The 13,448-nt window shown below is 41.0% G+C and overlaps 1 protein-coding gene across 9 annotated transcripts in view; it reads right to left on the bottom strand.

The window, feature by feature from the left end:
• Nucleotides 1-13,448, bottom strand: part of DPF3 (double PHD fingers 3) — a 100,547-nt gene that overhangs the window by 71,993 nt on the left and 15,106 nt on the right. For all 9 annotated transcript variants that reach the window (XR_002001859.1, XM_019007003.2, XM_019007004.2 and 6 more), the window contains exon 3: nt 439-566. Coding sequence is in view for 8 of the 9 variants with exons in the window: in XM_019007003.2 (XP_018862548.1) it covers nt 439-566 (128 nt within the window). In the remaining variant the exon portion in view is untranslated. The remainder of the gene's footprint in view (nt 1-438; nt 567-13,448) is intronic.

Raw genomic sequence — 13,448 nt, 5'->3', positions numbered from 1 at the left:
CCTTCAGAAGGCTACCTACTAATAAAAAAATTAGGAAAGACAATGACACATTTTAGTCTACAACAGCTGTGAATCCAAATTAAAATCTGTGAAACTCACTTTAAATGTGAACCATTAAAATTCAGTTTATAGTTGGGATCCACCTCAGCTTCTCAGTTTTTTATGTACTTATCTCATAGTGCTGCAAAATAAATTCCAACACAGGACCTGTGCAGAACACAGTCAAACAACAAAGATTCTTGTGACAAAAGAAGTGTGTGAGATACTGACATCATTTTGAGCATCATAGTGTAGCACAAAGGTTTGATAACATTTTGGCAGTAGAATGACACAACTTATCAGCAGATATACTGCTCTGCCACAAGACAAAAGACTGCTAGACATAGAGGCAAATTGTAAAATCCAGCCCTGATGTCAGGGCATGGGGCTCTCCTTTACCTGGATTTCTTGTATAGTGTCTTCCTCTTTAGTGTCTGTTTTTTTCTCTATTCCCTCTCCACGCAGCAAGGCTTCCAGAGTTGTACTTTCTGAGGTGAACCCATCTTTTTTCAGAGGCAGATCAACTTCTGAAAAACAAAACACACTCACTTTGTGTCTCCCCCTAAGAGCTAACAAGGACAGAGATGTCAAGCAGATGATAAGCAAACTTTCAGACTTGTTTCTATCTTGAAGGGGAGCTCTTCAATTTCATTTAACCACTAAGAAACTCCATATATGATTAATTTCTATCCTACTGAAAACCTGGTATCTTTCCATTTGCTGTGCTTGTTTACAGGAAAAAAAGGCTGAATGTGTTTTATCAGGAGGAAATAAATGGGATGAAAATCCTTCTCCTTTGTGTAAACTCCCTATGCTTCAAATAAAGAACAAAACTAGGAGTTTTTAAGATACTGAAATAACAAATATAAAGAATCTGATCTCCTGAAGAAGAAAAGTAGCGTAATGCAATTTAGCATCTGGCACAGTTTATGTAGCACATCTTCAATCCTCATTCTTCTACACCTGGGCATGTTCCACATGTGGGAAAATAGAGAACTTGTGTGGAGGGCCAATGCTGAGACCTTGCATTGAAAAACAGGGACATGTCTTGAATTTTCCTGTAATACTGACTAGATAAAATCTCTGTTTGGCTCCAGCTGGTGATACCAGCAAAGAAGCACAGTTATGAGAGCAGAATCTTACCCATAAAATGGGAAAACACCTGGTCACTGCAGGAAGAGCCACAGGCTGGCTCAGAAACAGGCTGGGGATAAACCTCCAAAGACACTGTGGATTTATGAGGAGGTTTGATGCAACTTGCTGGAGAAGTAAAGGAACAGAGCAAATGCTGCCACTAGATTATGAGGCAGTGCAGCAGACAGGCAAATACAGCACATTAACTTTAGCAATATGTTAAAATATACCTGGGCAATAATCCAGTTTTCCTTGTAGACCCTAGCCTCTACCCCAGTCATACAGAGGCTCATTTAGAGCAATCCCCTGGCAGGGAAACATCCTGCACATGTCTTTTACCTGACACTGCCAGGTATGGATTTCTCAAGTACTCCTTCCTTCTAAAATTAACTCCTTTCTCTAGACCAGTATATTTACAAGTAATGTACAAGAATGATGCTTACAAATCATCATCTGGTGTCCTTAATTCACAGTTCTGTCTGCTTATGCTTTAGAACAGTGTTTTGTTCTCCAGTCTGCCTGAAGCTCCCTGCCTTTATATCACCATGAGCTGTAAATTCTGCAGGGCAGAAATTCATATGTTTTTTAAGTCCCAAATCACTCCTGCAAACCAAATAATGAATGAGCACTTCCACCTGGGACAGTAAAGTATAATCTGTTTCATGGGGGTAGTTGCATCCCAGGAATATCTTTGTTCTATTTATGAAAAACTTTAAGTTAGCAAATGATTCAGTGTCCCTGATCAGTACTTCCACAATGTACTTGCTTCAGTCTTCTGAAGTGAGAGAGCATTGCTCAGCCAATAACCACAGAAAATCCAGCAAAAATTCCAGGAAAAGCTATTCTATTCATAGAGGGAAAGGCTGGGTACAAACCATGCAGAAAAACCAAACCACTGGGATTTTAAAGGAAACTCCCAGGACAACCCACACAATGGGATGGGGTCAACTGTGAATTGATCCCCCCTCTCATCACAAGGAGCTCTATTCAATCAGGCCTCTGTTTTCAGCATTAAGCTCTGCATACCCACCCCATTATGGCCCCTTCCCCAACTTCTCCTGGCTTGAGCTATAAAAAAGATAGAAAAGTCAAAAGAGAATCATACAGATTGAATTTCCCTGTATGAACTGCTAGTACCTCCCTCTGGATCCAGACATTTCAATAGAAAGAAGAGATTTTTGACTTGATTTATGTGCAAATCCCAACGCTTGAATCTGAAGTCACTGAGGAACCTCCATAATCATCTCTGGATGTGGGTTTGGCTTGGGTTCAAAGTCCTGTGCTTGGGTGCAAAAGGGCATTTGCTCTGTATTTAGAACCTTGAGGGACTGCAAACCCCAGGGGGTCATCATACATTCAGCAAGCAAAGAAGCTTCAAGCAAGCTCAAGGGCATTGGAAACAAACATGTCTTCACTGTGACAAGCTATGCCTGTCTCTGGATACCAATACATTCAGCAAATGAATGCATTAGAAAAGGAAATGAGCAAGAAAAGGCTGAGGGATAAGTAGAATATATATGAAGGTGGAACTACTACTCATTTGTTCCAGAGATATCAAAAACTAAGTTTGAAAAGAGGAAAAGGTAGGTTTTAAGGTCAAAACAGGCAGCTGTCTTTAATAGGCATGATTGCTCTGTGTGGCACTGCTACTTCCCAACAACAACACTCCAGAAGGACTTCTCATCCAAAACTCTAAGAGCATTTTCTAGTTGCTAAATTTAACATTCCACTGATAAGGCGTTGTAAGGTAATATTTTTATTCACAGTTGATGGGGAGACAGAATCACCAAGAAGTTAAGTTAGTGAGCTGGGCATCCAGTGAAAATAAACTCAGTGTCTGCCTCCCATTTTCCCACTAAGCTGACTGCCATCCAACTCCTTCATTTTCTTCTCCACTGCTAGCTTCTATGAATGCACTTTAATTCCTAAAGAGCTCTAGAAAGTGGGAAAAAGCAGACACTATCTTATTTGGAATGTAAAGTTTACGGCATAAAAACCTTCTGAGGTCCAAATACAACCCCTTGTGATGAATTCAGTCTTTATAATTAATTCAGTCCTTCCTGGAAGATGGCTAGTCTACAAAGGGTACAGTAATGGAAACAGGAAATTATGTTTCCAAGCCAGTTTTTGAATCCCCACAGATGAAAGTCTTCTAAAATCTAAAAGATAGTTCAGTTAACCTACAGAAATAGTTAAGCACTACCAGGGCTCATTAAATTCATTTCACTAAATCCCTTATTTTCTCTTTCCTATTCAACTATCCATGATTTTCCCACAAAAGCAAGAAAAGTATCTTCTACTCTTATGCCAGTACCCTAAAGAAAACTGAGGAGCCAACTCAAAAACCAAAATGTAGTTTTCATGTGAAAGATCAAGGCTTTCCCCAGTCCATGGGAACTGCTATTTGGAAGTAAGGTGGGGTCTGTTCCACTCACTCTCCTGCTTATGAAGGTACCAGCCAGTGCTTGCAGCTTCAAACAAGGCCAGAGGGAGACTCTTCTGGGCTTAAGAAATTAAGCTGCGACCCCATGCTTGCCTCTGCTTTGATATTGCTCATGCCACACTATGCAGTCACCTCACATGCTGCAGAAGAAGCTATGAATGTCTGTCACGAGAGAAATGCAAAAGAACTTACCTACCCTAACACTGTGTTTCATCCTGAGAGATAAATGCAGTATCTCTTCCAGTTATTCTAAATCTGGCTCTTCTGAAAATACACAGAATAGTCCAGCCCTTTCTGAATTTTGATACACTTTCAGCTCAATGTTTTCCCACCTGATAGAGTTCAACAGTTAAACTATGGTTTGAAAGAAAGAGTGTTTCACTTCATCTATTGACAGCCCCCTTGTTCTTGCTGGGGAAAATAGAAGTTCTTGACCAAAATTTTTGTAATTTATTTTAATTCCTCTCCTTTCATGGATAAACAGTCACAATCTTTCTTATTACTCTGCTGTGGGAAGTTTTCCATATGGTCCTGACAAACCTCCTGAGCTTTTTCTTATTATACACCAGTCTTCCCAAGACAGACTAGTACTGCATCTGGCATTTTCAGATGAAACCAAATCCCCCATTTAAACAAATGAATTACAATAGTCTTTAGATTACTCCTCAGGCTGTGTCTTTCAATGGCCAAGTTACTTACTAAGCAGAAGAATTAGGAATCTTGTAATGGGGACAAGATCTTCCCGTAAGGAATACATTCAAACACACAGGTACCATATTAAAACACCCATCCCCCTGCCCATTCCCCAACCACATTCACATTTCCTCAGAGTGCTCTGTGCACACCTTCCCAGCCATGATTGCTCTCAATATCTTCACATTATGTGCAAAATCTTTGTAGCTGGCAAGGTATTCCCACTCTGCAGCTTGTTCATTACTGTATTATACAACACTGGACCAAGCACTAAACCTTGATGCACCAGCTGTAAGCCTTTATCTACAATGAAAGTTCTTTCTTCCATTATCTTTTATTCCAAAAGTTTTGATCTAAGATAATTCTTAGCTTCTCTTTGGAGACATACCAAAGATCTTCAGAAAGTTTAAGAAAATTGTCCTCTCTACCTATGTAAAAAATTGTAAAGAAGTAGTGAGGCATCCTTTTCCTTGATAGGAAAAAATATTGGTTAGAACCTCCTATATCATCATTTCCCAGGTGCTTTAGTGCTTATATGTAATTACTGTTTCAATCAATTTCTCAGATGTTCATGTAGAATTTATGTGTCTTTAAATCTTTGAATCACATCCAAATCCTTTTTAAATATAGGTAATATCATTTTCTACCCGCTAATTGTTCTAAATTCTTTGTAACTTCTAGTTTGTAACACAAGCTCTTCTTCAAACAATACAATTTCAGAGAACATAATCTTTATTACAAGTAATAACTACCAGTAAAGTCACTATAATTAAAAGCTTACTCTTTTATATGAAAATTTTAAGAAGGTTTGTAGATAAATTTCCTTTTGATTGGTACCGCAAGTACAATAGCACATGGTTAATGTAGCAGATACAAGAACTAGTTAGAACTATACAAAATGGAAATGTCAAATGAACAAAAATCATCAATGAAAAATAAAATGCTATTTAAGAATTCTTCCTGTTTTAGTAAACCATCGTATTCTTGGTGCCACAGCTAAATATTGTGCATATATTAAAATTCAAATATGTGTGTGTGCATGTAATTAAAATTTATGTTTCTTAACTTGGCAGAGTCCCTTTCCTAGTGATTAAATTAACATGGTTATTTCTGCTTACCAGCTCAGTGCAGCAACCTTTGTATTTATTAAGGTCCTGAGACTGAAGTGGTAGAATCTGAACAAGCACTCATGCCAGTGTCGTTCCTGTATCTGTTTTCTACTGAATTGCTGCCTCCAAAAGAAGCACATTTTCACAAATCCCACAAAATGGTGGGCTTTTTCAAGTTTTGATTTGCCAAAACAGCAAAATAGCTGCAAATTCTTATCCTTAAGTAAGCTACATTTGGTTTACAACGCATTGAGAGCTAAGCAACTTTTCAGTGTCTCTTTGAAACATAAATTAAAAACAACCATCCCTTTTTCTATACAGTGCAATGTATTTGTTTTACAATGGATCATTTCCATCTCCACAGTAGCAGCTGCCACCCAAACCATCATCTCTGTGCACTCGTAAGCAGCTCCATTTCCAGTTCTAATTGGGAACAGAGATACTTATTGGGTGAGTTCCAGCATGATCTATCACACCAGAGACAGCTACTATGCAAACCAAAGCAATCCGGCTTCCAAAAACCCTCTTAGACAAACACTGACTTTGCACATAGATTCTTGCGTTTTTGTTTCTTGGTGCCGTTTTCTTGGAACATAAAAAGTGCCAGAGGAAACTATACGTTACGAGTCCATGAAGTGTTGTTTAAGATGGATAAATCCAAGGATATTACCTTAATAACCACTACCTCTTTAAAATCATATAGGTGGTCTAAAAAAGCCACCTAATTCACAGCAAACAGAACCACTGCTGAGTGAATGCAGCCACTAAGCTCATTAAGAGGATGTGGCAGGATGTCTCTGAAAGTGCAGTGCAGTGGCTCAGCAAGCAATTAAATCCCATGACAGTTTAAAATGAGAATCTATCAGTGTCACAAGAGTGTGAAGCCTCAGCATCTCTGCTGTTCCCACCCCCAGCGCTTTATTTATTATGGCGTACTGGGAACATGGGAAGTCAAAAAGATTATAATGAAATATGCCATATAAAAACCAGATTAAGCCTGCTCTTCTTTGGGGAAATATGCAGAGAGAGAAGCTGTCTGTTAGCTGTCGAGTTTGCAAAAGATACCATCTTTTGGGATGGTGCTCTCTGCCAGCAGACAGAGTGCCCCAGGGGAAATGGTGGTGAAAAACCCAGACAAGCAGCATCCATCCATCCATCATACGCTCATCTCCACATCTCCAAGGCACAAATATAGTGTTAGAGTGCAAAGGGTGGGGGCAGGGGGATGGAATCCCTTAAGAAAGACTGGGGAGACAATGCCTTACATGAATAGCTGCATTTTTGAAGCTTTTCTGTGTGTGCATGACCAGACTCTCCTTAGCTTGTTTGCTTGCTTCCTTGCTTGTGTTCATGGCCAGTATGGTGATTGTTAGCACCCTTGGAACTGATACATTCACAGCAGTGACCAGAACCAGGTATACTAAAGGCAGGGCTCTGCCCCTGTCCGCACAGCTCAGCACAGCACATGGACCTTCAGTCCTTCTGCACATCCAGATCTCCAAAACCCTTCTTTCTCTACACATCCTGCTAGCCCAGGGGCAGATGCTCATGGTATTGCAATTGTGATTTAATGCTGATCTTCCATGACCCCTGAGATCCCACCCTTTTCTCCCAACACTCCTGCAATCCAGCACCCATCTGCAACAAACTTGTCACTGACAGCTCTACACATACATGGTCCACAGCACCTCCCGTCAGCCCAGCCATGGGCCTCCCCTGGGACAGATTACTGATAACACAGACTCTCACAATGAGTCCACAAAGCCAAACAAAGGTCCCTGGAGAGTAGTAAACGTCCAATTCACTTTATTTTTAATCCAAACTGCAGTATAGCCATGCTGTACTAGAGATTGTAAGGCTACTCCAGCAATTCTTTGTCTCTCCCACCAATCCCACTCTGAATCTCATATATATTATTGTACTTTCAAGGCAAACTGGACTGTGGTGAGACCAAGAATCCAACCAAAGACAATGACAAACCACTTCTGGAAGCAAGACCACTTGAAAACATGAGAGTATTTATTTCCAGAGAAACAAACCATTTTGAATGGGAAAAATAGTTTAGAGGACTCTCTATCCTGTAAAGCTCTGAAATTAATCTTTGAAAATGTTTGAAATTTTAGGCACTACCAAGGTTTGCTCTAGGGAGCACAGGGAGACTGGAAAATCCCAGTGTCTCCCTAGAACCTACTCATGGAAAGCTGCTAGTCTCATGATGAAGTTGGGGGAGGGCAGAGGGCAGGGGGAGAAAGTGAAGACAGGGGAAGATCTGATATAGGTGGGACAGTTCACTTTCAGCCTTTAGCCTGGGCATAACTGCAGAAATATCAGAGGACAACTTTGAGTTTTAAGACTGGGATTCAGTGGAAAGTTTCTATCAGCCCCTAGTTAAAATATGTCCCAGGAGGCTACGAGACAACAGGAAGGAGAAATAGGGCTGCAAAAAATTGCAGAGGCCCTTAAACATAAGGTTAAGCATTGTTTAGTTTAACACACTATCAAAATGAAGACTTTACAAGCAGCTGTATTTCTCTGGCAGACTAGAACGCCTCTATAAAATCTCTCTCTCAAAAAAAACCCAAATCAAAACAGCCCTCTTGTCAGTTGTCTCTTGGAAGTTTTCTACAGATTTATTTCTCAGCACAGATATAAATCATTGTCACATATAATAAGCTGTACCTGCTTCTCAAAGGCTGCCAAATTACAGTACCAGGCTAAATGCTGGATCAAGTAACTACCCTTAGGGCTGAAATCATCTCCATTCAGAAATATTTCCATTCAATAGCATTTTTATAGCACTCATTTGTGTTCTGGTCACTCTTGCATTTGTGTTCTAGATGGGCTCACACTGCACCACGACTTCTGCAGCAACACTGTAGGCACTATCAAGGCACAGAGGAAAGATAACTGCTACAATTTAGAGAAAAATATTAAGCAAAAAAGCCTGCTCCTTTGGGTTTTGTGTTACCCTAACAGGGCTTCTGGTGTGTTGGGAGTAAAAGAATAACTTGGGCTACCTATCTGTAAATGGTCATATAGAATCACTCACACAGATAGATGACGGGCATTTTGACCCCTCCAAAGCACCAGAATTAAATAATTAACCAGACAGTTATCAGCAAACACCACTCCCCCCCTCCCCACAGGTGAGAAAGTCATGCCCACATTGCACACTCTGCAAAGGGTAACAGGGAGTGGACCTCCACCGCAAGCAACTGCACTGGATGTGACAGAACTGAATAAAAACACTTGTGCTGCACACAGACTCATACATAAACCATGTGTAGAGCCAGCCATGCCAACCTTCCTGCAAATTCTGTGAGATTCTGCATAGCTTCTCGTCCTTATCGAGGACAGTGGAGGGATACCTTTAGTAACAGATAAATCTCTGTAATGCAGTTATCTCTCAGCTGCAGTGCACAAGCATCCCAATTAATTCAGTCCAGGCCTAGCAGAGCCGGCACTAAGCCAGAGCTGATAAACCTGCCAGAGCCAATCTGAGTCCTGCAGAGATTCTTGGGAACCTGCTCTGCGTGTTCTGGTGCTCCGTACTGAGGGGCTTTTTGTGCTCAGCTCTGCCTGGCTCCGCACGCCTGGGATGTACTCAGTGAGTACTGAACTGCATAAACCAATGGAGAACAGAAAGGCCACAACAAAGTGACAAGGATTTTAGGATGGGATAGGGAGAAACCACCCCAGATGCTGCCTTTGGCATCTCTGCTGTCCCACCAAGTGATGCTGAGCCAAATTCTAACAGAGGCACTCTCTGCTTTTCCATCATCTGTCAAATGGAGATAGTCTTCACCTATCCTCTGGGGTTTGGTAAGGCTTGTTTAATATTCATAGGCATTCAGGCATTCAAATAAAGTGCACCAAAAATGCAAGGTGGTTTTACAGATTCTCAACAGAGACAGATTTTAACATATTTTCTTTCCAGCCAAGGAAAACACTGAAAAAGTAGGACTATTTCCACAGATACCAGATTTCAGTGGCCAGTTCACAAATTCCAAAGGACAAAGATAATATTTACTCCTATGTTAAGGTACATCTGACAGATGAAGCTATATAAGTGAAAAATGTTATTATAAGAAGGAAGGCTTGTAATAGAAAAATGGCGTGAGGTGCTAGTAGGTATCCTTTCAGAAATGGGAAAGAACAAAGCAAATTATCTCTGAGATGCTCAGATCTCTTGCTACAAAAAGGCAAGCAATTTCAAGAGGCCTATAAAAGGTTTAGACAAAAAGGTGAACTCTAGAATTAATAACAGAATGGTAAACAGGAAGATTAATGGCACCAGAGAAAATGCAGATGGTGAAGCCCAGCCTGCAGGCTCAGCAAGCCTCTGAATAGGGAGGGGGAAAAAGGCAAGGTGTAAACAAGGTGACCTTCAAAGCCACGGGAATGCCTGCCAACAGGCCAGCCAGAGGGCATCCCGAGACACAGATGTGCCATCTGGGGTAGGCTGTCTCATGACAACGTCAACAAGATTTGTCTTTTTCAGAATTTGCAGGGAGGCAAAATGGGTAGTAGCAGGAAATATGACCATTCATTCAAAAGTGGCACAATTAAGTGCACAGGTTGGAAAAGGATGCCATCCATTTTGTAAAGAAAATACAAAAGAATTCCCTGAATATCCCCAGTCAGAAAGGTCTTGTGTCCACTTGTAAAGACTGCTTATGCAAGGCGTGGGGGAGGAGAAACTGGTTTTCACCAAACAAATGTTTTCCTTGAGGGTTTATGCTTTAAGTTTATGGTAAGAAGAAAAAAAAAAAAAAAAAACCTCAGCACATACTGCAAAGCAGCTCTTTAAGCCCATGATGGTATAAATTTTCCCCATCTTGGCATAAGTCTTTTCACTCCAGATGGCACATTTGGGTTGAAAGCAGGTAAAGATTTCTCAGAGATTTCTATGTCCAGTATTTACAGAGTTCCCTTGCTCTGCCTCAGTGCTTAGTTGGTCCTTCTGTATGCCTGGGAGATCTCAGTTCTTTGCCTACAGTAAAAACTGGGAGAGAGAAATCTCCTACCATAGTTCTGCAGGGGGGTCTGACTCTGTCAGGCCTGATGCTTAGATCATTGTGATCAACCGGGAAAATTAAAAGGTAAATGCAATCACACATTTTTTTAAATGCACTAATCAAACACCACAGTTGGGCAGTGCTAAGGGGAACAATGCTATCTCGACATAAGCCTTCTACAGAATAAGCCAAACATGAACTGTTATGATATCCAGAGGCAAGAATATTAGGGGAAAACTAATAAGCAACAACATTACAGCTCACTGTGGAAAAAAAAAAAAAAGCAGACCCTAGATATGGGAATCCAGCAGGCAGAATATTCACACATCTCTTTTCCCTTTCAGCCTGGCTCAAAGTACATCAAATCTGAGTATTTCAGGCAAAAACTGGCCCATCTGAGTTCATTGCTGAAACTGGCTAATTCAGTGCTAGGTGTGCAAACAGATATATCTGAATGTGTTTTCCTCTGATGGGTGGCATACCAATGAAGATATTGCCATGACCTCTGGTTTCACAGTAGGAACCATGGGTCCTGGATGAGGTCAGGCAGCTCATGCAAAGTCTGCATGGCCTAGTGCTGTTGTATCAAGAAGGATTAATCCAAGTGAACTTAAATGCCAGCAGGAGCTGCCATCGTGGCTCTGGGCATCAGTACACATCTGTATCCAGAAAGTCCCATCATGTGGCTCTGTTGATTTCTTTTTGAATAGAATAAGAATGGAGATGTGAAGTACACACCTGAAAACACTAATGTGGCAGTGAGGAAGGAATCAAGAAAGCAGGGGAGAAAAACAGCAAGATGGAGGAAAGGTACTGTATTCCTTCTCCTTCTCTGCTGCAGCTAACTGGGGCATGCTTGTTCTGAAAACTGCCACAGAGAAGTCTGAAAAATGGAATTTCTGGGCCTTGAATTATGTCTTTTCAATATCTCTCTCCTTTCTCCTCTCTGCTAACAGAGAAACACTGTAAACTCCCAGACCCTGAAAATATACATTTCCACACCTTACAAAATACAGTGAAAATAGATGATAATGGGGTAGAGAGAGAGGGAGCCATGCAAGGGGAAAACAAAGTGAAATAGAGAATTGTTGCTCTTCTCTCCTTTCCTTCTGCTCAGCTTTCATTTTCCTTTGTTCATCTAACACTGAGCCAAACTAAGCCAAAAGGAGCTGCCATGCTGGGCTACAAGATTGATGGCTGCAGGCAGACTCCACAGTGAAGAGACGGATGACTGGTCATTTCCCGCGATGCACTGAAAAACATCCATCCTCGCAGCCATGCTGAGTCCATTTGTGCTCCTTTTGAAATGAGAGATAAACACAGGCAGCCAGAGGCACCTGCCTGTCCTTCTCCCTCTGAAGGACACAGCTATAGTCCTCTGGGTTCCTTGAGAAGGTCACTCTGTCCATCCCTGAACATCTGGCTGTGGGATTTGCTAAGTCTCTCTCTCCCCCGGCAATCATCCATCTATTAGAGCACAGTGCAGGTTGGAAGAAAACAGTGAAGAGAATGGTGTGACAACCTCATCAATCTACAGCTACACGCTTGGCTATTTAGTTTTCTTTACACTGTTCCTAAATATTGGGGGGGTTGGGGGGGAGAGAATTACTATTGGTATGAAGGAGGGAATTGTGGAAATGGCAGTGTGGATTGGAGTAAGTCCTTATGACTATTAAAATGTTGTGCATGTACTAAAGCAGTAGGGAACTAATTAAGATTCAGGATTGAAAGGCAAAACAAAAAAGTTGGATGCACTCTTGTTCCATCTGTAGCACTCGCTGAGAGTTCAGATGTACTTGGGGCATCATCTTTAGCAGAAAGAGGTTAATTTTTTTTTTTTTATTTTGCCCACTCAGATATTAACAGAAAGCTCCCTGGAAGAATATACTGTAAGTATATTTATAGTGCCAGTCCTGGTATAGCAGCTTCAGAGGCACAAAGCACTTAATCCTGAGTCCTTTCTATTCAGTTAATAGTGTCTTTGTTGCTGATACTGTCCTGGTGTCTAGCGCTGCTCACACATACAGCCTCTGTGTTTCCAGTTCTCCTGCCGTGCTGCTACCTCACTTAGGCAATGAGCATTACATGGCAGATGTATCCATAGCATCACTTACAAATTAGCATCACCGCAGAAATTCCTGTAACCACGAACCTCACTTTGTCAGAGTAGCACATATCTGTAACTGTGTCATTTACAGACATTGCACCAAGGAAATCATGAGAAGATAAAAGCATTCACCATCCCTCAAAAACACAAAGAAATTAGTCATTTGCTTCAAATGTTCATGTGTAGTTTTAGCACTCTATCTGAGCCAGCTTTGAAAACTTGTCTTTTATTACCATCATGCAATGCTGTTTACTTTAGGCCAAACACAAAAGGATTTTCACTACAGCTCTTTAGGACATGCATAGGATATTAATCATGACCATATGTTTTCCTAAGACATAAACCCCATACTTGCCAAGGGCAATCACATGCATTCAGAAGGACATAATTTCCATCAAGAGGGGTAAAGTTTTCATCCTTTCTCCTACATCAAGAACCATAGCTTTAGCTGATGGAAATTGCTGCTTGCTGTTGTCTTTATCAGAACTACCTACCTGCAACAGCTTAGGTCCCAGGCCTAAATTACCTGGTTTGTTTAAGGGGAACCATGCTCCTTAAGTGAGATCTGTGGTCCAGAGGACATTACACATAAAAGCCACGTTCACCTATTCCAATGTATTGCATCAAACCTCCTTCATTACTGGGAGTGGGAGTTCATTACTGGGAAGGGATGCTGTACCAAACACCAATAGTGTCAGAATCCTGAAGAATAAAACACCTGTAATAAACTATTAGTCAATCAAATGCAAAATGCAGGGAATATTGAAATTAATAATAATCTAGTAAAAATATACTTAATATCTCTCGGGTACGAGATGATTATGAGGCTGTAAAATGTTTACTACAGAGAATGGGAATGAAGAATGGAAACTTCCACCAGGGAAGGTTGGTAGGAGGTACAGGGA

Source organism: Parus major, chromosome 5 (assembly GCF_001522545.3).
Source record: "Parus major isolate Abel chromosome 5, Parus_major1.1, whole genome shotgun sequence".
NCBI classification, from domain to species: Eukaryota; Metazoa; Chordata; class Aves; order Passeriformes; family Paridae; genus Parus; species Parus major.
This window is presented reverse-complemented; position numbering and strand designations above follow the sequence as displayed.